The sequence below is a fragment of the Podarcis raffonei genome, chromosome 14 (assembly GCF_027172205.1).
Source record: "Podarcis raffonei isolate rPodRaf1 chromosome 14, rPodRaf1.pri, whole genome shotgun sequence".
NCBI classification, from domain to species: domain Eukaryota; kingdom Metazoa; phylum Chordata; class Lepidosauria; order Squamata; family Lacertidae; genus Podarcis; species Podarcis raffonei.
In genome coordinates, this window is record NC_070615.1 from 30839069 (window position 1) to 30864156 (window position 25088).

The 25088-nt window shown below is 45.7% G+C and overlaps 1 protein-coding gene and 1 long non-coding RNA gene across 2 annotated transcripts in view; one reads left to right on the forward strand and one right to left on the reverse strand.

Annotated features, from left to right (window-relative positions):
* The first annotated feature begins 3201 nt into the window (after positions 1-3201).
* Positions 3202-6323, forward strand: LOC128402073 (uncharacterized). Its single transcript, XR_008327598.1, has 2 exons — positions 3202-3301; positions 4058-6323. It is a non-coding gene; the product is annotated as an uncharacterized LOC128402073 (long non-coding RNA).
* Positions 6324-8578: 2255 nt separating this feature from the next.
* Positions 8579-25088, reverse strand: part of MSLN (mesothelin) — a 33799-nt gene continuing 17289 nt past the window's right edge. The window contains exons 14-20 of the mRNA XM_053365852.1: positions 19068-19252; positions 17320-17466; positions 15488-15621; positions 13859-13992; positions 12673-12767; positions 11530-11719; positions 8579-9790 (exon numbers count right to left, since the gene is read on the reverse strand). Coding sequence (XP_053221827.1) covers positions 9693-9790; positions 11530-11719; positions 12673-12767; positions 13859-13992; positions 15488-15621; positions 17320-17466; positions 19068-19252 — 983 coding nt within the window. The 3' untranslated portion in view covers positions 8579-9692. The remainder of the gene's footprint in view (positions 9791-11529; positions 11720-12672; positions 12768-13858; positions 13993-15487; positions 15622-17319; positions 17467-19067; positions 19253-25088) is intronic.

Sequence of the window (25088 nt, forward strand, 5' to 3'; positions counted from 1 at the left end):
CCAGGGTGCCACCTTCATAGGTGAGACCCAAGTTGCCAGCCCTTCTACTCAGGCATGTGGTTTGAGCATCTCAGCAAGCACAAGGGGGCTGCTCCTGGAAAATGGGCAAAGGTTTCAAGGTCCCTTGAACCAGCTATTATTTTGTGTCAGCAGCTAAGTTGCCTCCCAAGTCGATTGAAGCTTTTAAGCAGTTGTTGTCTCCAATCTCACCCCCTGTATTTTGCTTTGTGCAGGCATGCTGAGAAGTTAGATATTTCTTCCTGTTCCCAAGGCAAAAAAGACATCCTTTATGAAAAAGCACGCACGGCCTTTGCCAGCCAAAATGGAACCAGTGCATATTATCCCCTAATTCAGCCATATCTAGGTGGGTACCTTAATTTCCCCGCAACATTATACTCCATTCCACCATAGGCAACGAAGGTGCTTCCAGATGAACCTTTCCCTCCATAATTAAGGGAGTGCTTTCTTACATTTCTTAGAATCTGGACTACCTTTCTCTGAAATGGGTGCATTCCCAGTTTTTCTCAGATGTTGCCCCATTTTTATTTTAAAGGCAGCTTCTTCTTCTTTTAAGTGGTTTTGGGGTTTCCATCCCACCTTGTTAAATATATGAGCTGCTCTGTTTCCCATTTCCTTTTCCTTTCCCCTTTTTAAGGTGGAGCTCCTGCTGAGGACCTGAAAAGACTGGCTGGATCTCAGGTTGCGATGGATATTGCCACATTTGTTAATCTGAAGCCAGAGGAGCTACAGGTGAGTTGCTGCAGTTGGCTGAACTGTGTGGATTCTAAAGGCAGCCTTGGGCAAGACATGGCCACATCAACATTTCCCATCCATACCATCAGTTAGGAAGTTTAAGCCAAAATGTGGAACTATCTGCCAGACCAACCTTCCCCATACTGGTGCCTTCTGGATGTTTTAGGACTACAGCTCCCCATCAACCCCAGCCAGCACAAGCTGATAGGAATTGTAGTCTAAAATGGTCATGCTGGCTGGGGCTGATGGGAATTGTAGCCCAAGACATCTGGAAGACACCAAGTTGATGAAGGCTGTGCTAGACTCTTACAAGTGTAAAAACATTACAGTGTTATTTATTTATTTATTAAATTTGTGTACTGTCCTTCATATTATGAACTCGGGGTGGTTCACACAGTATAAAAACACAAGATAAAAACACAAAATACATAATAAAAACAAGAACAAACCAAACCAACCCTCCCTCCCACAAACACATTTAAAAGGACAATTAAGCAGAATTAACCATTATTTATCTGTTTCAGGGAACACTGTAGGGGGTGGGTGAGGAATAATTTCATGATATGGGGTGCAGGGTCTCTAACAGAGGATTCTCATTCTCACGCCACCCTCATCAAACTGTAATAGGAGATGCTACGATAATAGAAGAGTATTGGAACTGATGCTGGCTTGTAGTGTAGACCCAGGGTTGCATTTCTAATGCTTTTAAAGTGGAGAGAAGCAAGAGCAGACTAGAAAGGTCATTTTCTGGGGGAAATCATAATTAAAACACAGGGACCTGCCCGAATGAGCAAAGGTATCACAAATGTATTGCAGAAACTGAGCGTCCAGGATGTGAAAGGGTTGCTTGGTGTAAATTTGCCTGATTTGAAAGAAGTTGAGAATGATCCTTCGGTAGCCCTGTGGATCAAGAGCCATTTTCAGTCTGAACTGGACACTCTTGAGATTGGTCTGAGAGGAGGGATGACCTCTCTGTCCTCCACAGCAACCAGCATCACAGTAGCAGATGCCTCCGAGTCTACAACACCCATTGACACTCCAACAGCTGATCCTCCTACTGCTCCCAGTACGGGGTCAACCTCATTTGCCACAAGTGACTCAGTGACCTCTGGTGACAATATAGCAGTGTTCTCCAGCAGCAGTGCTGCTATGCAACCCCTTTCAACACCACTCTTTGACACCAGCACTGCGGCCAATGAAACCTCTTTTGCCTCCACCAACATCACCCACACAAGGGTCGCCATAGATCCCAGAGTTGCTTTCTCCACCCAAGTCCCAGCTATCTCATCCAGTGTCACAGCTACTTCAGATGATATCATCAGTGGAACATCGGCCCCTCCCACAGCAAGAGATGTCAACACAACTACCTCTGGCAGAGGTTCAGCAGATTCCAGCGGCACCGGAACTGATAGCACGACTTTTCCTACCATCCCGATAGACTCCACCATTGCAGTTTCCACCAAAATAATGGCTACCTCCTCCAATGTCACAACTGCCTCAAATGATACTGTCAGTGGAATACCTGACCCTACCTCTGCAACAGGCATCAACGTGACTGCCAACACCACACCAGCCTCCAACTCCACCACAATCAATGATACAAGTCTCCCTACCACTGCAGTGGACACAAACCTGACTGCCTCCACCAACACCACACCAGCCTCTGAAACCACTGCGATCAACGATACAAGTCTCCCTACCACTGCAATGGAGACCAACCTGACTGCCACCACCAACACCACACCAATCTCCAACTCCACCACGATCAATGATACAAGTCTCCCTACCACTGCAATGGAGACCAACCTGACTGCCGCCACCAACACCACACCAGTCTCCAACACTGCCACGATCAACGATACAAGTCTCCCTATCACTGCAATGGAGACCAACCTGACTGCCGCCACCAACACCACACCAGTCTCCAACTCCACCACGATCAATGATACAAGTCTCCCTACCACTGCAATGGAGACCAATCTGAGTGCCGCCATCAACACCACACCAGCGTCTGACACCACCACGATCAATGATACAAGTCTCCCTATCACTGCAATGGAGACCAATCTGACTGCCGCCATCAACACCACACCAGCCTCCGACACCACCACGATCAACGATACAGGTCTCCTTACCTCTGTCACCAATGTGACTACTGTCATCAGTGCAACTGTTTCCTACACACCTGCCATCAGCACAAACCACACTCATAGTGCAAATGCAACCACAGTTGGCACCAGCAATGGAACTTCCGCTATGCCTGGCATGACTGCTACATCTTCTGAAAGGCCTTCAGCACCACCTAAGCCCATGCCAAATACCACAACCCCAGCACCTCTCAGTGCTGCCACAAAAATGAAGGAAACGATGTCAACTGCTTCAAGCAAGACTACCGTTCATGTTCCAGAAACATCCCCTAAGGCAGGAGTCTCACTAGGGCCCGTCTCACCTCAAACCACAAGGAGAGCCACCAGCAGAACACCTTCGAGAACGAAACCACCATTGCAGCCAACACCCAATGGCTACATCAATCTTCAGCCGCTACATGGTAAGTGCCTATGATTTAAATATCTGCTAAATATTTATCATGTCTAAGGGCAGGGAATCTCTACCTTAATAGCACCTTCATGGTGGAATGACCTCTGTGAAGGGACTAGACTGACTTATCGGGGGGAAACAATGTTCTAAATTATGAGGAAGGGCCATGGCTCAGTGGTAGAGCATCTGCTTTGTATGCAAAAAGTCCCTGGTTCAATTCCCGGAATCTCCAGTTAGAGCTCAGTATGTCCAATGCCTAACACTCTGGAATGCCGCTGCCAATCAGTGTAGGCAATACTGAGCTGGATGGTCTGATGTGGTGCAAGGCAGCTTTCCTTCCACTGAAAAGGCTGTGGCTGAACAGACTTACCCAACAACACCAGGCATATTAGCAGGGGAGGGTGAGAAAGTGCATTCAAGTTCATTCAGAATTTGATGTACATCATCTTTCACAGAACAGCTCTTGTGTTCTGAAAACAACAGCCCTTAAGGCTACATATGTGATATTTGGCCCAGAAAAGGTGGATTTGGTTCCCCTCCGAGGCCTAGTGGGTCTATGGAGGCTCCTCCAAAGTGTCTGAAGCTTAGAACAAAACCCTAGGGCGTGGAAATCTGATCTCTATTTTGTACATTATTTTTTGCATAATCCATGGTGAGGAAAGGGCATTTACAGTGTAGAATTTCCAGTCCTCTAGCAAATCTGAGGATCTTGAATGCAAAAACAACAGTGGCTCATTTGAATTACCCCTCTGCTTTCTCCATCCAGGATCATCTTCCTGCTTAACCTCCACCTGTCTTCTTCTGACATTGTCCCTTGTGGTTGGAATCCCACTTCAGAGGAGGCTTCTCTGAGGGTATTTTTGCTTCCTCGCACCTCCCGGCAGTAACTGGGGACGGCAAAGGCAAGAGCTTTGAAGTTCTACAAGGGGAGCCGTTTGGAACCCATGGATCAAACGCCAATGCTCTCTGGACTGTGGGTCTCTTCTGACTTTTATGTGCATAGTAACTGCCCTGTGTGTAATGCAAATTTTGCCTGCTGCAAAGCCGCTGTGTTTCTCTCGACCCTCATTTTGTTATGGTGACACTTCCACACTCAAGGTAGTGCTGAGATCCAGCACCATCTTTCCTGTCCTCTGTGCATGCTGGATCCTGGTCTGTTGAGCCTCCTGGAACAGCTGTGCTCCTGAATTCCTTTCTGGGCCTGTGTTAGTAACCAGAACTGCACCATCAGCACCTCAGGTTGGTTCCGAGCAAGGGGAAGCAAGAAGACTGGCTTTGCTCAGCCCACCCATCAGTCAGCTTGAAGAGTTGGGAACCTAGCAGAAAGCAAACCGCTTTCTCTTCCCCTTGGCTACTAGTCATGATGGCTGCCTTCTGCTTCCACTGTTGGAGACAGTCTGCCTCTGAATACCAGTTGCTGTAAATCACATGTGGAGAGTGGACTCCTGTCTCACCCAGGCCCTGCTTGTGCTGGTTAAGTGGCCAGGCTGTTCTATTCAGAGACCCAGTTCTGTTTCATTCAGTTCACATTTAAAGGCAAACCTACTTAGTCTGCACTTTCTGAATCAATGCAAAAACTGAAACACAGCCATCCTTTGAAATTTGCACTTCTCTGAATTTTGCAATCTAGTGCTCCAACCGACTCACGTTTACAAAAATGCATCTATTTTGGATAATTGTGCATTAAAATGAAACTAATATTTAAAAAATGCATTGTATTAGGGAACATTGCTTGCAAAACATGTGCTTGAGTCAAAGATGCATAGAAAAATGTGTTTATTAGGATAAATGCACAAAGAGTACATTAGGGTTTTTTTTAAAAAAATGTCAATTTTTTGTAGAAATGTGGATGATTGAATTTAAGATTGAAAAATGAGAACTGAGGGAACTCAAATTGACATGTCCCTTCTCAGTTCTTCCTTCCCTTTGTGGGCAGCCTACCGCCCAAGGTCTGAGTCCCATCCATCTATAATTACGCAACCTGAATTTTCTGGCATGTGACTGAACCTCATCCGAAAACAAAAACTGCTTGGAAGCATCCAGTGTCTTGAATGCTGGGGAAAGTTGATTATTGTGCAGCAGAGGCACTACCTTGAAAGGAAGGAGGCATCTTAATCCTATGTTAATCCTAAATAAGAACTCTGTATATTTTGTGCTATACTGCACATTAGCAATAGGTATTTTCATTGGACTTGGCTGTAGCATGTTGGCCAAAGTTTCAGGGAACATCAGGTACCAATCACCAAAACCAGAAGCTTGAGAAACTTGCAGTGGCTGATAATAAACAACAACAGATTTCTGCCCAACTGTTGAATTCAGAAGGTGGGAATACTGAGTGTGTCCTTATTCAAAACTGCCATGATCCAGATGTGACATTAGTCACATTGAAGAATGGGAGACAAATGTGATTTACCGTAGTTTGCATTTAAAGATGAAGCCACTTACTTTGCATTTTGCAAAACAATACGCGAACGGAAACTCAGCCATCCTTTGGAATTCACTTTTCCAGATTTTGCAAAGCGGTTTTCCAAGTAATATGTACAATGATGCATAAACAAGGGTAAAGTGCATAAATAAATATGCATATATTATCAGAAAATAACACGTGGAAATGCAAGGGGGAAATTGCTTTGCAAAAATGTGTATGTTCGTATAAATTAATATTACAATGCTGAAAAAATAATTGCAAACTGATATGGAAATGTGGGGAACAGAACTTGATTAGAAAAATGAGAAACTGATGGAATCCAAAATGACAGATATCACCCCTCCCTCTTTACCACTGAAAGAGTTTTAGGTTCTGATAGAAGTAATGGAAAGCTCACCTGAAGCTCTTAATTGATATAACTTCCAGACTCCATTGTATACCTCTCTAAATCTCATGCTCACTGATCTTAAAAGAGTCCAGCTGTTTTCCTTCTCCCTCCTAAATTGTTCAAGTTCCTTAATGTCACAAAGTTGCTTTCTGCGGAAATAACTTTCTGTTTAATTTCAATAACGTGTTAAAAAATAAATTAAAAAATTGGTTTAAATTTTGACTGGCTTTGATGTTTACACATCCCCCCCCCTTTGGAATGCTGGGGTGGGAGGCAGAAGGGCTGGAGAGTGGGGGAAATAAATTGAATACATATATCAACACAGTTTTTGACACAATGTCTACCCAACCATGCAAACTGAGGCCCAAATGAACTTTAACAACCCCTTGTGGCTAAAATTAGAGTGAAGTGGGGGTGGGGAACAAATTATAAAATGCAGAATTATGTTCCTCCTAGGTCAAGTTATACCTCTGCATTATATTTTGACAGCTTCTAGAGTGCTGCAGGTTCTCCGTTCCTCCTTTTAAGGGAGTTCCCAAAGGACAACTCCAACACAGGCAGTGAGGAAGGAGCGAAGATGGGCAGGCCAGAAGAAAAAGTGGGCACAGTGGTGGATATGACCCTTTGGACAGTAGGCTACATTCAACACACCCACTCTCTCTTTCCTCCATCCAGGCAAGCAAGAGGCATTATCAGAGTTCAAGGAAACATCCCAGTCATGCCAGAGCACTGGAGGGTGTGAGGCAGGGGCGCCGGTGGGTGTGGCCTAGGGACAGGGGGTGTGGTCTGGGGAGACTTGTAGAATCCTGAGGTCCATATAGAGAGGCATGAGGTAGGGGGCGCACACATGTGACCCTGTGCCTGAGGTTCCCCAGCCCTGTTTTAGAAGTCAGTGTGACATCTTACACCAGGAATGCCAAAGACACAGCAGCCATATTAGAGAGGATGACCAGATGTTTATTTTGCACAATACATATAAGCCATTTATATGAGTCAAAAGAACAGGTTATATAGCATCGGGTGTCCTTAGCTTTCCCCAGCGGATTTTCTGTTATTGCCTTACCCTTTTCTAACACTGATCCCCAACCTGCCTGCCTTTGAGTTGCAGCCCTTTCACATTTCCCCAGCAAACAATTTACGAAACAAGCAGGCACCTAGTCCTCAAGAGAAGCCTCCCCTGCTAGACTGACGTAAGCCCCTCTCTTCCCAGGGCTAGAATCAGCTTGCAATGCTTGTCCAGAAGGCTGCAACAATGCCTTCCAAGTCCATCTCACTTGCTCACCCAGTTGGTGCAGAGTGACGGGCCCAGTCAGCTGACTGGTGTCTTCCCCCTGGTTAGAAAGAAGTCTTGAGCTCAGCAGGTTCTTCTTCATGGCCCAAGACAGTTCCAACCAGAGCATTTCCCTTTACTCTCTTGGTTAGCTGGACTGACTATGACATTTCTGGAGACTTCTGGGTGTCTGCTGTGGTGAAGGCACTTCTGGTCAGCTGATTGATCATATGATTGTATAACGTGCATTCTGTGCATCAGCAATCATACTGCAAGGATTGTGTGTGGCATTAGGAAATCCTATGGACTCATTCAGGGCCGACCCACCCATGGGGTAAGTTGAGGCAACTGCCTCAGGCGGCAGGATTCAGAGGGGCAGTGGATCCCAATATAGAACTTTGCTCCTGATGTCAATCTCCACTCCCATCTTCATCCCTGGTGGGGAGGGGAGCGCCATTTTTTGTTTTGCCTCAGGTTTCAAAATGTTTGGGGCTGGCCCTGGACTCATTGGTCTAACATGGAAAGTTTTATCTTTCTTGGCAGCTAAAGGGAATTTTTGCTTAAGCATGAAGGTTCTCTTCATCTGCAGTGGGGAAAGAGGACTGAAAAAGACAGCTTTTGCATGTTTTGCAAGAAAAGCAGACTTCATGTCGCTGGAGTTAACTGGGCAGAAGCAGCCTTGAGGAAAATAATGGGTTGTTGCTGATTTTTAGGATGCTGATAATGCTTGGAGTAGCCTACTTCCTTTCTATCTCTTCTCTCTGTTAATAAACTGAAATTAATTCACACTTCCTGAAGCAGGATGTGACTGAAACAAAGCTAGGTTTCAAAATTTGCTACTGCTCTGAATTTAATTCCCCAAACAAAAATGCATATATAAGTGAAATAACAAACCAGCGTGCATCATATTGCACAGGAAGCTACCTGATACTGAGTTGGACCACTGGTTCATCTAGCTCAGTATTGTCCACACTGACTGGCAGTATCTCTCCAGGGTTTTAAGCAGGGAGTCTTTCCCAGCCCATCCCCATCTGGAGATGCCATGGGGATTCAACCTGGTGCCTTCTGCATGCAAAGCAGGTGCTCTACAATTGAGCTGTGGTCCTTCCCCATATTAGGTGAAACTGCATTTCTCATAGTATATTTTTGCAAGCAAACTAAATTCTGAAATATTGGAATACTGGAAACTGATGCAGAAATGTGATAAACTCAATTTAAGACCGGAAGATTGAGAAACAGAGGGAGGAAATGGAAACTGACAAATTCATCTAGCTCTAACCTCAACACAACACATCTGTACTCTCTTCTCTGAAAGAAAAGCAACCCTCTAAACCTGCTCCTGAAATTTCTTCTGAGCTCAGAGAAAGTGAGAAGTATGCAACTCTGTGTCGCACAAAATCCCAAGGGCTGCAGATTTAATTCCCACCCCTTCCCTGTTTGCCAAAGGCAGAGGAACTTAGGTCAGACTACTGGTCCGACTAACTCATTATTCTCTACACTGACTGGCAGCAGCTCCCCAGGATTTCAGGCGTGGTTCTCTACCAGCCTTGCTTGGAAGTGCCATTGAACCCGGGACCTTCTGTGTGCCAATCACCCACTCTACCCACTGAGTTGTGGCCTTTCTGCTTGAAAATATTTGGGCATTGCCAGGTTAAGCTTAAAGCCCAGGGACTGTGTGGGATGAGCAGCCAGCACTTCAGAAGGTGGTGCTTTAGAGCTCAAGGTTGCTCCTTGCTGCACCCCCTATAGCTTACAGAAACAAACCATGTAAGTTGGACAAAAGCAGCTAATTCTACATTATTTGCATAATTTATACAGGTCCTGGTGTCTCATCATAGCTCAGGCTATGAAGCTCCTACTTTGCAAATGATACTGAATGAAGCATTCTACATATTATTATTATTATTATTTATTAAACACCCATCCTTTACCCTAAGATCCCAGGGTGGCTTACATATCTATATATGTATGTCTGTATATATACACACACACACAGTCGCACCTTGGATCCCGAACACCTTGCGAGTCAAACGTTTTGGCTCCTGAATGCTGCAAACCCGGAAGTGAGTGTTCCGGTTTGCGAACGGTCTTTGGAACCCAAACATCCAACACAGCTTCTGAACGTTTTGGAAGTCGAATGGACTTCCGGAATGGATTCTGTTTGACTTCCTAAAATAATCTCCTTCACCCACTTCCCTAAGGGTATTCTTGTTCTTCCCACCACAGGCAAAGTTGAAAGTTGATAGAAAATGGCAGCAAAATGAGACCGATCATCATTACCACATTGCCCGTTTTTTGATTAGAGCAGGAGAGTTTCATGAAAGGAAAGAAGCCAGCAACAGAGTCAGGAGGAACGCAGGGAAGAGGTGCAGGAGATGGGCAATGGTGGCTGCACGGGGCGCTCCGGAGGTCTCTGGAGAAACAAGAAACAACATCGTTATGACTCTATAGTCAGATTCCTCATTTTCCAGGAGAAAGAGTGAGAACTCTGAAGCAGAAGGGGACAGGCACAGGAAGCTAAGAAGAGCCTGCTGGATCAGGCCAATGCCCTGTCTAGTCCAGCATCCTGTTGTCATGGGGCCAACCAGATGCCTCAATGTGTAGCCCACAAACAGGACCTCTGAGTGCAACAGCAACTCTCCCCTTCTGTGGCTTCCAGTAACTGGTGTTCAGAACCATGGTGGTAGAGCACAACCATCATAAAGGTAAAGATACCCCTGCCCGTACGGGCCAGTCGTGACCAACTCTGGGGTTGCGTGCTCATCTCGCTTAAGAGGCCGGGAGCCAGCGCTGTCCGAAGACACTTCCGGGTCACGTGGCCAGCGTGGCGAAGCTGCTCTGGCGAGCCAGCACCAGCGCAGCGCACGGAAACGCCGTTTACCTTCCCGCTATAAAGCGGTACCTATTTATCTACTTGCACTTAGGGGTGCTTTCGAACTGCTAGGTGGGCAGGAGCTGGGACCGAACGACGGGAGCTCACCTCGCCGCAGGGATTCGAACCGCCGACCATACGATCGGCAAGTCCTAGGCACTGAGGTTTTACCCACAGCGCCACCTGCGTCCCTTACAACCATCATGGCTAGTATTAATTAATAGCCCTTGTCTCCGGGAGACAAGTCATACATGGCTCCAACCCAAAGAATCCCGGGAACTGTAGTGTACCCCCACCCACAGAGCTACAATTCCCAGCACCCTGAACAAACAGCAGTACCCATGCGTTTTTGAGAGAGGCAATCTGATTTAAATGAGATTTAAGTGCATGGTGTGTACACTTGGAGAAGACGGGATTAAGAGGCGATATGGCAGCCATCTCCAAACATTCAGAAGAGTTGTCAGTCATAGTGATGATGGAGCAAAATAGCTTTTCATTGCTCCACAGAGTAGAACTCAAACCAATGGGTTTAAAGTACAAAAAAAATTAATGGGGCAGAGAGGGTATTTTTGGCTAAACATAAGGAAGAATTTCCCAACAGTTTTAGTTGGTTGACAGTGGAAGTGACTCTCTTGGGAAGTGGCCAGTTCTCCTTTGTAAGAAGTTTTTAAACAGAACCTGGATGGCCATTGATCAGGGATGCTTATGCAGTGGTTTGAATTAGATAACCTTTGGGATCCCATCTAACTCTGTGGTGGTTTTGGGCTAGTCACTACCTTACTGGGTTGTTGTGCAATTAAAATGGGGGCAGGGCGGGGAATGTGCACTGTCTGAACTTCTTCTAGGAAGGGCAGATTTCAAATATAAATAAATGATGAATAAATAAAGTAGTACATATATCTGTACAGTGGTACCTTGGATTACAAACACCTCGGGTTAGAGACTCCGCTAACCCGGAAGTAGTACCTTGGGTTGAGAACTTTGCCCCAGGATGAGAACGGAAATCGCATGGTGGCGGTGCGGCGGCAGCGGGAGGCCCCATTAGCTAAAGTGGTACCTCAGGTTAAGAACAGTTTCAGGTTAAGAATGGACCTCCAGAACGAATTAAGTTTGTATCCAGAGGTACCACTGTATACACAAAAAAGACACCTGGAGACATTTTCATAATTCCTATATACTGATTCTCAAGCTGGAGAGCTTTTATTATAGTTGTGGATCATTTACCTCCTACATCATTGGAATTTAAACCCCCTCGAAAGCAAATGCCCCCCGTTTCTTACGTTTCTTTTCTTCGTCAGGCACAACAATGTATCCGTCAGGGATCCCCCCTCGGAGCCCAAGGCCCAGGCTGTCCAGCTCAGACTGCTTCTGCTTCACGATCCAGTCTCTTACGAAGGGATCGTTCTCTTGAGTCTTCAGCTCTGCTACATTCATCCCCAGCAAGTGTTTGACATCGGTGGGTTTTAGTTGCTGTGAAATGAGTCAAAGGGAGATGGTTATAGGCAGTGTCTACCCTGCTGGGATTCAAAAGCTCCAACTGCGAATGTAAGTGGCAAAGGATATATATATATGTGTGTATGTGTATATGGCCCACTCTTTCTCTCTCTTTCGTTCACTGAGAGGAACTTCCAAAGTGCTCCAATTGTTGCTGTAGGTGCAAGTTTGTTAGCAACACCACTCCCGGTATAGTTACATGAGAAGGCTGGGGTGTGATCTATAGAAATCCCCCAGGGACTGATAGAGAAGCCCAGTCAAAGACTGAATTGTGCTCTGATAAATTTCATTTCATTTTATTTTGATGCTCTTTCTGAAGGTCGCTTTCCACAGCCAGCCCAGGATGTTTTGCCGCTTCAGGAGAGACAGAAAATACCACCCCCACCTCTTCCTCATCTTCCACAGCCCTCCCTCACTGTTGCCTCCTCCCCTGAAGCCACAACCACTCTGTGCTGAAGGCAGGAGCAAAAGGAGGCCAGAGATATTATCCTAGCTATTGTCTTAACATCCTAGCTATTAATCCTGTTATAACATTCAAGGTGGCCAAGTTTTGTGCAGCAGCAATAAAAATACGACTTATAATAATTAGCACCCAGGATTAGTGTAATGTACTGACCGATGGACATTCCTAGGTCAGAAGATTTCCTTTCTGACTGATAAATGGTGACCTAGAACTGCCTTTTTTAGGTATATGTGATTTTACATCATCTGATTTTGTTTTTAAATTTTGTAATTGGTGTATTTGCCTTGATACTGGCCATTGACTGTAATAAAATGACTTGTACTAGGTGGTGGCGGGCATGGAGGAGGAGGCAGGATGTGGAGGAGCTGGCCGCCAGCCGTATCTGCTGTCTGAGGCAACTGCCTCACCTTGCCTCATGGGCAGGCCAGCCCTGCCATCTTCAGCCCTACGGCGTTATCCCACTCACCATCACGGCGTCCTTTCGCAAGCCCTTGAAAGTGTTGATGTCCATGTTGACATTATTTTTGCTGAGCGCCCTCAGATCCTCACCCGGAGCACCTCCTGTAAGAAGAAAACTTGGTGAAAACTTGATGGTTATACATTGCCAACCTTTCTTGAGTCAATGAAAGAGATCTTTTAGTTATGCTTAGAACTGAATTGCAAAGTTCCCTAATAAAGGCAACTCTTTACATGTGAAAGTCCCCAACTCTTCACGGTGTCTTTAAATTTTCCAGTAGTCCCAGCTTTGGATCCAGCACAGAGCAAGCATGTCTCTGTGTATCCAGCTTCTAGCCTGTTCCCAGTTCAGCTACTTTGGCTCTTGTTTTCCTGCCTAGCAGCTAGGTGAGGGGGCTGGAGGAAAGGCCCACCTATTAGCCTGTAGGGTGCTATCACTTAGTTGTAGCTCCTGCAACCCAGCTCGTTCTATTGGGATGCTCTTAAGTGGCCGGCTAAGGTCGCCGTCTTACAAATAAACTTGTCTGACCAGGCCAGCAACCTCTGCTCTTAGATTCTAACCCTCACTGAGTACAGCACCCAATGAATTGGAAGGAGCTCAGGGTATCATTCAGACCAACCCCCATGAAACCCACAACATTGTTTTAATTTTCTCAGTCCTGCAAATAGGGATGGTGAGGAAATAAAATTTGTTCCAAACCAGACATAATGGTGGTGTTCAAGGCTAGGGATGGACAAATATACCAATTTCGGTTCTCTTGGTTTCTCATTTTTCCAAACTTAAATTATCAACATTTCTGCATCAGTTTGTGAGTTTTATTAAAAACAAAACAAAACACCCTCATAAAATTTTAGTGCAAAACTTTAGTGCAAAATTCTCCTAATAAAGAGTTGCATGCAGTTGTGACAACTATATGCATACTTGCAAGAAAATTTCTCCAATCTAATGCATCTTTGTATGTTATTTTCACTATGCTGTCATGCACATACCCTAATATGTGCATTTGTTTTAAATTGACAGATTCTTCCATCTCTAAGTAAGAAGGTGGGCGGGAGGGCAGATTGAGGTTAGTGGGGCAGTGTCCCCATTTAACCGAATGGATAAGCTGATCTGCTGCTTTCAAGTTGCATTTCCACAAACTGCAATGCTCATCCTAGACTGCAAAGGTGTTTCCGAAAATGATGCTGTGACTTACCCAGGTATGGCTTGATGAGGTTATAGTAAGCAGGGAACTCGTTGTGTCGGTCAGAGTAAGCCCTCTTGGCTTTTGGGTACAGGATATCCTTGGTAGTCTGAGGACACCCACCAATGTTGAGGGTCTTGGCACTCCTGTTCAAGAAAGGCAAGGAGGGAGAGGAAAGAAGAGGTGAGCGAGTTTCCGAGCCCTTCCACATTTCTCTCAGCTTTGCTTATTATTCACTGGAATGAAGGGGTTGAAGAGCTGAGCTCACTAGGTCATAGAACCATAGAATTCTAGGGTTGGAACGGACGCCAAGGGTCATCTAGTCCAACCCCTCCATTGCAGGAATCACAGCAAAAGAATCTCTGAAAAACAGCCATCCAACCTCTGTTTATAAACCTCCAGGGGCCCCCAAACTGTGGTCCATGGGTCACCAGTATTTTGTTTATATATTATTTCATTAATATCCCACCTTTTTCTCCAAGGACCCCAGGGTGGGGCTGATTTAATCCCCACAACAACCCTGTGAGGTAGTTTAGGCTGAGAGGCAGGGATTGGCCTGAGGCCACCCCAATGCACTTTATGTTTGTGGATTTGTGAAGATGGGAGGCTGCACATCCATTACACTGAATATACATATTGAATTTTAGTTGTACTTTAATTGCTTCTTTTATTTCCCATATTGTATTACGATTGGAATTCTATGGGATTCAAATTGTAACAGAATAAAATACAATATGTGAAGAGAAATTGTGCGCTATAAAACTGAAGTAATGCACATAACCTAAAGGCCCACGCTGGAAGACCCAAGATCTTAATAATCAAGTAGCACCCCTGGATTCTGCCTCTCCCATTACCATCCCACCTGCACACTATACATGTCAGGGGCTGGTCTGGATCGGAAGACTGGGGAATGCAATTACAGGGAGATCAGCTCCTAACAGAAGAGGAGGAGGGGGAATATCAGAAGCTGCTCAGTTGAGAGAGGAGCTACCCAGCTATGAGATAGTAGCTAAGCAACCAGAAAACCAGAAAGGAGGGAGCAGCTGGGCGATACATCAATCAAGAGTGGGGGAGACCCCCCTCCCTCCCCCCGAACTCAGAGGTCCAAGCATGTCAGAGAACAAAGGAGACACGGGGGTGGGGGGAAGGAAATTCTCGTTGGTGTACTTCTTGCTGCGGAAGTGGGGAGGAGTCAGAGTAGGCAACTGATATCCTTGAGGAGGGTTGCCTGTTTGTGATTGCAACATAATGCTGTAATAAAAGGACAATAAATCTACCAAATGCTAACTAATTCTTATCGTTGAACCACCAGAAGGGAGAGGTGAACTCCCGTGCTTGACAATACATTTAAAATGCTGTGATACCACTTTAACAGTCATGGCTTCACCCAAAGAATCCTGGGAGATGTAGTTTGTTAAGGGTGCTGAGAGATGTTAGGGGACCTCCCAGAGCTACAATTCCCAGAGTGGTATAACCTTCCCAAGGAACTTTGAGAATTGTAGCACCGTGAGAGGACTAGGGTCTCTTAATGACTCTCCACACTACAGTTCCTGGTATTCTTTGCGGAAAAGCCATTTGCTAAGCGGAAAGTGGACCTCTTTTCTTGCTAAGAGATGAAGAATGTCAAAGGAGTTTACTCACTTGATAGCCTTCTCTGTGATCGTTTTAAGCTGGCCTTGGGTCAAGGAGCACATGTAACGTCCCCCAACAGCATCCAGAGCTGTGGCATCAAACTGGCCTCCGGACTTGCCATATTGCTGAATAATCTCCCTGGCCTAAAAGAAATAATTTCCAACCCAAAACAGATTGGCTTGTAAGTATGTCTTACATGAGCAAAGCTAAGACACTGCTTAATGAACTAGCCAAAACTCAGCTAAGTGTACTATTTTGACCTTTTACTATTTCTACCATTTCTATCCTTGTCCTAAAAGGAAATGTTCTCAGGGGTCTCACCGCAATGGCCAGGCACCCCCAATGCACAAACCTGCACAAACCTGAGCAACCTTTGAAAACAATGGGTTTCAGGGCCATTCTGCAAATGTATATTTTTTGGGGAAGAGCTATTATTATTATTATATTTATTTATATCCCGCCTTTCCCCCAGACAGGGACTCAGGTGGCTTTCAGATAAAATAGCCATCGCCCAGTGGTAAAGCACCTGCTTTGCATGCAGAAGGTCCTAGGTAGGACTGGGAATGTCATTTGTCTGTAACTCTGGAGATCTGCTGCCAGTCAGTGTTGGCAATAGTGAACTAGATGGACATAAGGCAGCATCTATGTTCCACAGCAAAGTTGCAGAGCAGCTGCTTGGCATGCAGAAGGTCCCAGCTTCAATCCCCAATGGCATCTCCAGGTATGGCCTGAAATGGCCCCTGCCTGAAACCTTGGAGAGCAACTGCCAATCAGGCAATATTGAAGTAGGTTGGCTCAGTTGTCCGACATGTTATGAGCCAACTTCTATGACTTTTCCAGTGGATTTTGGTCGGCTGAACTAGTCTTATGAATGCTCTGTGCTGTCTCCACATTGTGGCTCATTCTAGCAACGTTTTATGTATTCTGAATATTCAGAAATCTGGTCTGAGGCACCAAAATGCACTGGGGTAGGCTGAAGGGGAAACAACTCATTAACTTTAAAAAGGTAAAGGATCTCTGACAGTTAAGTCCAGTCGCAAACGACTCTGGGGTTGTGGCACTCATCTCGCTTTACTGGCCGAGGGAGCTGATGTTTGTCAGCAGACAGTTTTCCAGGGTCATGTGGCCAGCATGACTAAGCTGCTTCTGGTGCAGTGGAACACCGAAACCAGAGCAGTACAAGGAAACGCCATTTACCTTCCTGCCGGAGTGGTACCTATTTATCTACTTGTACTTTTTGGTGTGCTTTCAAGCTGCTAGGTTGGCAGGAGCTGGGACCGAGCAACGGGAGCTCACCCCGGTGCGGGGATTCGAACCACCAACCTTCCAATCGGCAAGCCCTAGGCTCAGTGGTTTAGACCACAATGCCACCCACTCATTAACTTTACCACCTGTTAAAAAAGCAGAGGAGAACAGAGGCATCATAACCTCTGTGTATTTTAGTGCCGTCCCTCTAAAACTTTGCAACCAAATGCACCTCTTTACGCATGTAAAATCATAGAATCATAGAATCATAGAATCATAGAGTTGGAAGAGACCACAAGGGCCATCGGGTCCAACCCCCTGCCAAGCAGGAAACACCATCAGAGCACTCCTGACATATGGTTGTCAAGCCTCTGCTTAAAGACCTCCAAAGAAGGAGACTCCACCACACTCCTTGGCAGCAAATTCCACTGTCGAACAGCTCTTACTGTCAGGAAGAAAAAATGTCAGGAAGAAAAAAATGTTTCCTTATGTTTTGCTTCTAGGAAGCGATTCACAAAATCAAAATAAACTTCTAGTTTGGAAAACGAGGGGAAGAAGTAAATCTGGGGAGGCTGTGCTTTTAAGGCTGACGTTACCACTTCATCATCAGGTGCGTTGTCCAGCAAAGCAACAAGGGTGTCTGGAGAGCTGAACTTCCATTTCTTAATATCCTCAGGAGTCACTAGGCTGAGGATGCCTCCCATGCTACGGATAACCGAATCGGGATATCCAGTAGGATAGATCTGTAGGGGTTGCAAAATAAAAATCAGTGTTTGTGAACGCTGCTGGAGCACCTCTTGCCCTTTCTCAGAGCGCACATCAATCAGGAGACAGATTGCCTTATTGTGTGTGTGTGTGTGTGTGTGTGTGTGAGAGAGAGAGAGAGAGAGAGAGAGAGAGAGAGAGAGAGAGAACAAGAGAGAGCGAGAGCTGGTGCCCTTCAGGATTGGAGGGAAGGAATGCAGAGGAGATCAACAACAGGCAACTCCAGAGGCCATGACAGGCAGAGTCACCCCCGATGGGTTGGAAGTAAGAAGCAGGAATGTTAGGGAATTCTGATGACGAAGAAAAGGGGAGAGGAAATGGCTGGTGCTCACTTTTTCAACCCGTGTGCAGAACAAAAATCAAGTGAATTCAATCGATATTTGCTGGTGCTACAGCTTTCCATATACAAACAACACATAACTGATTATGCCCCCACCCGCAATTTGCATTATCTTTCCTTTGCACTGAATTAATGGGGTGAAATAACATATTGGCAACCTAACTTACACAATTAACTATTTATATTACATTAGTTACATAATTTCATGACAGCAAGGCAAACAACATGGCATTTCACAGAGGACGAACTGGAGCGTAACAGAAACAAGGCTGCATGAGACTAAGGCAGGATGGAACAACAACAACAACTTTATTATTTATAGCCCACCCATCTGGCTAGGATTCCCCAGCCACTCTGGGTGGCTTGTAGCAGAATAGTAAAAACATGATAAAACACTAAACATTTAAAACTTCCCTAAACAGGGCTGCCTTCAGATGTCTTCTAAAAGTCAGATAGTTGTTTATTTCCTTGCCATCTGACGGGAGGGTGTTCCACGGGGCAGGTGCCACTGCCGAGAAGGCTCTCTTCCTGGTTCCCTGTAACATCACTTTTCGCAGTGAGGGAATCAGCAGAAGACCCTTGGAGGAGAACCTCAGTGTCTGGGCTGAGCAATGGAGGTGGAGACACTCCTTCAGGTATACTGAGCCAAGGCCATTTAGGGCTTTAAAGGTCAGCACCAACACTTTTAATTGTGTTCAGAAATGCACTGGGAGCCAGTGAAGATCCTTTAGGACTGTTGTATTATGGTACTGGCAGCCACTCCCGGTCACCAGTCTAGCTGCTGCATTCTGGATTAGTTGCAGTTTCCGGGTCACCTTCAAAGGTAGCCCTACGTAGAGCGCATTGCAGTAGTCCAAGTGGGAGATAACCAGAGCATGCACCAATCTGGCGAGACAGTGCCAGGCAGGTAGGGTCTTGGCTGGCGTACCAGGTAGAGCTGGTAGATGGGGAAGGAAAGGCATCGGTGCCACTTTTCCTCCCTAGTTAGGAGACAGGCAGGGAGAGGGCTTGCTGAGGGCAGGCTGAGATTGGTGGGGCAGTGACTCATTCACCTCAATGAATGAGTGAGAGCAGAGTGAAAGAGACAGAGAGAGAGAGACAGAGAGAATGCAAGGCCTCAATCTATTGACCTGCTTGGACCACTCTCCTTTGCGTGCAGTCTCAGATGAGCAATGGCTGAACTCAAGCCCCAGTTCCATGCCCCTCTTAGCAAACTATGAAAGCCAAAACATCGATTACCCGGTCCAGCTTTTCTTTAAGCACCATCAACTGCTCCTCAGTGAAAGCATAACTTGAGATCTTGTTGAGATTGGCCTGCAGGGTTGCGTCATCCAAGCACTGGCGTAATTCCTCGTTATTGTAATAAAGAGGCATCAGCTCATCATCAAGCATCTCCTGTGTTATGGTCTTATCAGCTGGGCATCCTGGGAAGGCAAGACTCAATAGTTAATCAGGGTTGAAGAACTTGCACAACTGACAAGCCAGTGTGGATGCAAGAACATCAGAAGAGCCCTGCTGGATCCTATCAAAGTCCTGTCTGTTTAGGTCCACCCCTCTTGCTCCTCAGCCACAAGTGATTCAGAAGCATAGTGCCTCTGAATCAGGGAGTACAGACTATGTGCTGTAGGGTGCTCTCTGCTAAATACGTATTTGGAGAGAGGCTAAATTCTGTGACCTGTATTAACTATGCAAGTAATTTAAGGTTGGATTACTGCAATGAACTCTATGCTGAGCTTCCCTTGTGCTTGATATGGAAGCTGTACTTAGTGCCGTATGCTACAACACAGCTGCTGGTGGGAGTGAGATCCTGTCTGCTCAGAGATTTGTGCTGGCTGCTGATTTGTTACCAGGCAAAGTTCAAGGTGCTACTGTTAGTATACCAAGCCCTTAATAGATTGGGACCAGCTTGCTGCACTGCAAAATTTAGAGAAGTCTGAATTTTGAAGGGTGGCTATGTTTCACTTTGTGTGTTGTTTTGGAAAGGGTGAATTAGGTAGATTTGCCTTCAGATGCAAACTGAATTGAATTTCTGCCTCATCCCTAGCCTAGCAGGAGTTTCTTTTTTTTTTAAAAAATATTTTTATTAAACAATTTTTATAGCCACACAAACAATCAATACATAACAACAACAAATACGTAAACAAACAATAACAAAAAACAAAACAAAAAAACAAGTACCATTTCATATCCTAATTTCTTAAACCTTTCTTCCTCGACTTCCTCATGCCTCCCTTTTCTGTATTCCAAATTCTAATCAATTACTCAGCAAATCTTCCCTTATTTTACTTCAAATTTAAGCTAATCTTCCTTATTCTCCTTGTCTTAACCATTGCTAATAGTAACCATTTACTTTCCAGTCCAACATCATTCTAACTTTCATTAATTTTGTAGTATTTCTTTAAATAGTCCTTAAATTTTTTCCATTCTTCTTCCACTGCTTCTCTTCCCTGATTTCGGATTCTGCTCGTCATTTCTGCCAAGCCCATGTAGTCCATCACCTTCATCTGCCATTCTTCCAGTGTGGGTAGATCCTGTGTCTTCCAGTACTTTGCAATGAGTATTCTAGCTGCTGTTGTAGCATACATAAAGAAAGTTATATCCGTCTTTAACACCCCTTGGCCGACAATGCCCAAGAGAAAAGCCTCTGGTTTCTTAGTGAAGGTATATTTAAATACCTTTTTGAGTTCATTATAGATCATTTCCCAGAATGCCTTAATCTTCGGGCACGTCCACCAAAGGTGAAAAAATGTACCTTCCTTTTCTTTACATTTCCAACATTTATTATCAGGCAAATGGTAAATCTTTGCAAGCTTGACTGGGGTTATGTACCACCTATAAATCATTTTCATAATATTTTCTCTTAAGGCATTACATGCCGTGAATTTCATCCCGGTGGTCCACAACTTTTCCCAGTCAGCAAACAAAATATTATGACCAATGTCCTGAGCCCATTTAATCATAGTTGATTTAACCGTTTCATCTTGTGTATTCCATTTCAGCAGCAAGTTGTACATTTTCGACAGATTCTTAGTACTGGATTCTAACAATTCAGTCTCCAATTTTGATTTTTCCACCTGGAAGCCAATTCTACTGTCCATTTTAAACACTTCATTTATGTGGTGATAGTGCAACCAATCTCTCACCTTCTCTTTTAATTTCTCAAAACTCTGCAATCTCAGTTTGTCCCCTTCCTTTTCCAGAATTTCCCAATATCTTGGCCATTTCGACTCCATATTTAACTTTTTAACTGCCTTCGCTTCCATTGGCGACAGCCACCTTGGGGTTTTGTTTTCCAGCAAATCTTTATATCTGACCCAGACATTTAGTAATGCTTTTCTGACAATATGGTTTTTAAAACTTTTATGTGCTTTAACCTTGTCATACCACAAATATGCATGCCACCCAAAAATATTGTTAAAACCTTCCAAATCCAAAATGTCTGTGTTTTCAAGAAGCAGCCAATCTTTTAGCCAGCAGAAAGCTGCCGCTTCATAGTACAGTTTAAAGTCTGGCAGGGCAAACCCCCCTCTTTCCTTTGAATCCGTTAATATCTTAAATTTAATTCTGGGCTTCTTGCCCTGCCAGACAAATTTAGATATGTCTTTCTGCCACTTCTTGAAACAGTCCATTTTATCCATTATTTGTAATGCTTGGAACAAGAACAGCATTCTTGGCAACACATTCATTTTTATAACTGCAATTCGACCTAACAAGGAAAGCTTCAAGTTTGACCAAATCTCCAAATCTTTTTTCACTTCTGTCCAAGTTTTTTCATAATTGTCTTTAAATAGGTTCACATTCTTAGCTGTCATATTTATACCCAGGTATTTCACTTTTTTAACCACAGTCAACCCCGTCTCATTCTGAAACCTTTCTTTTTCAACCTGTGTTAAATTTTTCTCCAATACCTTAGTCTTTAACTTATTCAATTTACCGTATTTTTCGCACCATAGGACGCACTTTTTCCCCTCCAAAAATGAAGGGGAAATGTGTGTGCGTCCTATGGTGCGAATGCAGGCTTTCGCTGAAGCCTGGAGAGTGAGAGGGGTCGGTGCGCACAGACCCCCCACGCTCTCCAGGCTTCGCACACCTCTCTGCAAGCAGCGGGAGCCCAGCGCTGGGCTCCCGCTGCTTGCGGAGAGTTGCCTGCATGCTCAGGCCTGCGCGCGCTGAGCTCAGCGTGCCCAGGCTTCGCGGACCTCTCCGCAAACAGCGGGAGCGGTCCCGCTGCTTGCGGAGAGTTGCCAGCATGCGGAAGCCTGCGCGCGCTGAGCTCAGCGCGCCCAGGCTTCGCGGATCTCTCCGCAAGCAGCGGGAGCGGTCCCGCTGCTTGCGGAGAGTTGCCAGCATGCCGAAGCCTGCGCGCGCTGAGATCAGCGCGCCCAGGCTTCGCGGACCTCTCCGCAAACAGCGGGAGCGCTCCCGCTGCTTGCGGAGACTTGCCTGCATGCCGAAGCCTGCGCGCGCTGAGATCAGCGCGCCCAGGCTTCGCGGACCTCTCCGCAAACAGCGGGAGCGGTCCCGCTGCTTGCGGAGAGTTGCCAGCATGCCGAAGCCTGCGCGCGCTGAGATCAGTGCGCCCAGGCTTCGCGGACCTCTCCGCAAACAGCGGGAGCGGTCCCGCTGCTTGCGGAGAGTTGCCAGCATGCGGAAGCCTGCGCGCGCTGAGCTCAGCGCGCCCAGGCTTCGTGGATCTCTCCGCAAGCAGCGGGAGCGGTCCCGCTGCTTGCGGAGAGTTGCCAGCATGCCGAAGCCTGCGCGCGCTGAGATCAGCGCGCCCAGGCTTCGCGGACCTCTCCGCAAACAGCGGGAGCGGTCCCGCTGCTTGCGGAGAGTTGCTAGCATGCCGAAGCCTGCGCGTGCTGAGATCAGCGCGCCCAGGCTTCGCGGACCTCTCCGCAAACAGCGGGAGCGGTCCCGCTGCTTGCGGAGAGTTGCCAGCATGCCGAAGCCTGCGCGCGCTGAGCTCAGCGCGCCCAGGCTTCGCGGATCTCTCCGCAAGCAGCGGGAGCGGTCCCGCTGCTTGCGGAGAGTTGCCAGCATGCGGAAGCCTGCGCGCACTGAGCTCAGCGCGCCCAGGCTTCGCGGATCTCTCCGCAAGCAGCGGGAGCGGTCCCGCTGCTTGCGGAGACTTGCCTGCATGCCGAAGCCTGCGCGCGCTGAGATCAGCGCGCCCAGGCTTCGCGGACCTCTCCGCAAGCAGTGGGAGCGCTCCCACGGCTTGCAGAGAGCTGCCTGTTTGGGGGCTGGGGTCGGGGGAAGCTTCCCCCGCCCCAGCCCCGCGCCTGGGGGGGAAAATAATTTTTCCCCTTTATTTCCCCCCCAAAAAACTGGGTGCGCCCTATGGTCCGGTGCGCCCTATGGTGCGAAAAATACGGTAAATCCTGCCATTTGACCAAACTCTTGAATTATTTCCAAAACTCTTTTCGTACTAGCTTCTGGCTCTTGTAATGTAAGTACTAGGTCATCTGCAAATGCTCTCAATTTGTATTGTTTAGCTCCGACCTGGATCCCTTTAACCAGCTGGTCCCTCCTGATCATATTAAGCAAAACCTCCAGGACCGATATAAAAAGTAGTGGGGAGATAGGACACCCCTGACATGTCCCTTTTTCAATCTTGAACCCTTCTGTAACCACATTATTTACAATTAATTTTGCTTTCTGTTCAGAGTATATTGCACCTATACCATTTTCAAACCCTTGGCCTACCCCCATCCCCCGGAGGTTCTTCAACATGAAACTCCAAGATATATTGTCAAAGGCTTTCTCAGCGTCCACAAATATCAAAACAGCCTTGGTATTTATATTCACTTCCAGCTTCTCCAAAATGTCAATTATATTCCTTACGTTATCCGTCAAATGCCTTTTCGGGAGAAAGCCCGCTTGGTCCCCATGAATCTCCTCCATCAAAACTCTTTTCAATCTCTTTGCTAAAATATCAGCAAAGATTTTGTAATCCACATTTAGTAGCGAGATGGGTCGGTAGTTCTTAAGTTGGGTCTTTTCAGTCTCTGTCTTTGGTATAAGTGTAATGTAGGCCTCCCTCCACGTATCGGGTGCCTTCCTCCCCTCCATGATCTCGTTGCAGACTTCCTTCAAAGGTTGTATCAACCCTTCCTTCAAAACTTTGTAGTATTTGGAAGTCAATCCATCAGGTCCAGGTGATTTGCCCAACGTCATGCTTTGAATGGCATCTTCTATTTCCTGTGCTGATATCTCCTGGTTCAAAATTGTCTTACTTTCCTGCGAAATCTTTTTCAGCCCATTTTTCTCGAGGAATTGTTGTATGTCCATTTCTTTCTGCGGCCCTTGTGTATACAGTTGTCTAAAGTAGCTCTGAAAACAGTTCCTAATTTCCACTGGGTTACATATGTTCTTTCCTTCCACTTCTAAGTTTGTTACCGTGTTGAGTTTTTGTCTCTTCTTTATTTGCCAAGCCAATAACTTGCCACATTTATCTGCAGATTCAAAAGTCTTTTGTCTCATTTGTTTAATTTTCCATTCTATTTCTTGATTCATCAGTTCCATATATTGTGTTTGATACAATTTAATTTCTCTTAAAATCTCTTGCGATTTTGGCTTCAATCTTAGTTTCCTTTCCCCTTCTTTTATCTTTTCCAAGATTTTCTCTTTCCTCTCATTTTGCTTTCTTTTCTTTAATGAATTTTGTTGTATCAAAAACCCTCTCATCACGGCTTTACTTGCGTCCCATACTATTCTTTTTTCTACTTTAGTCCTTAAGTTGATTTCAAAATAATCTTTCAAAGTTTTTTGGGCCTTCTTGCAAATCTCCTCGTCTCTAAATAAGGTGTCATTCATTCTCCATCTGAAGGAGCCAGTTGTTGTTTGCTTCATCACCATCTTTACTGCGTTATGGTCGGAGAAGGTTTTTGGGCAGATTTCCACTTTCTTTATGTTCGACGCCATACTGCTAGTCACCCAAATTTGGTCAATCCGTGTCCATGTCATTTTGGCTTCAGAAAAGAAGGTTCCCTCTCTTTCTAATGGGTGTTTTGTTCTCCAAATGTCAATCAAGTCCATATTGTCAGTCATTTCAAAAAAAGTTTTTGGTAGTCTTCCGTCTTTTGTGATTACCTGTCTTTGTGCTTTGTCCATATTTGTTGAAACTACTCCATTCATGTCACCCATCATGATTAAATTATAATCCATATAGTCCATCAAAATCTCATGCAACTTCTTAAAGAATTCTGCTTTCCCTTCATTTGGTGCATATATTCCCACTATCAAAAGTTTTTCTCC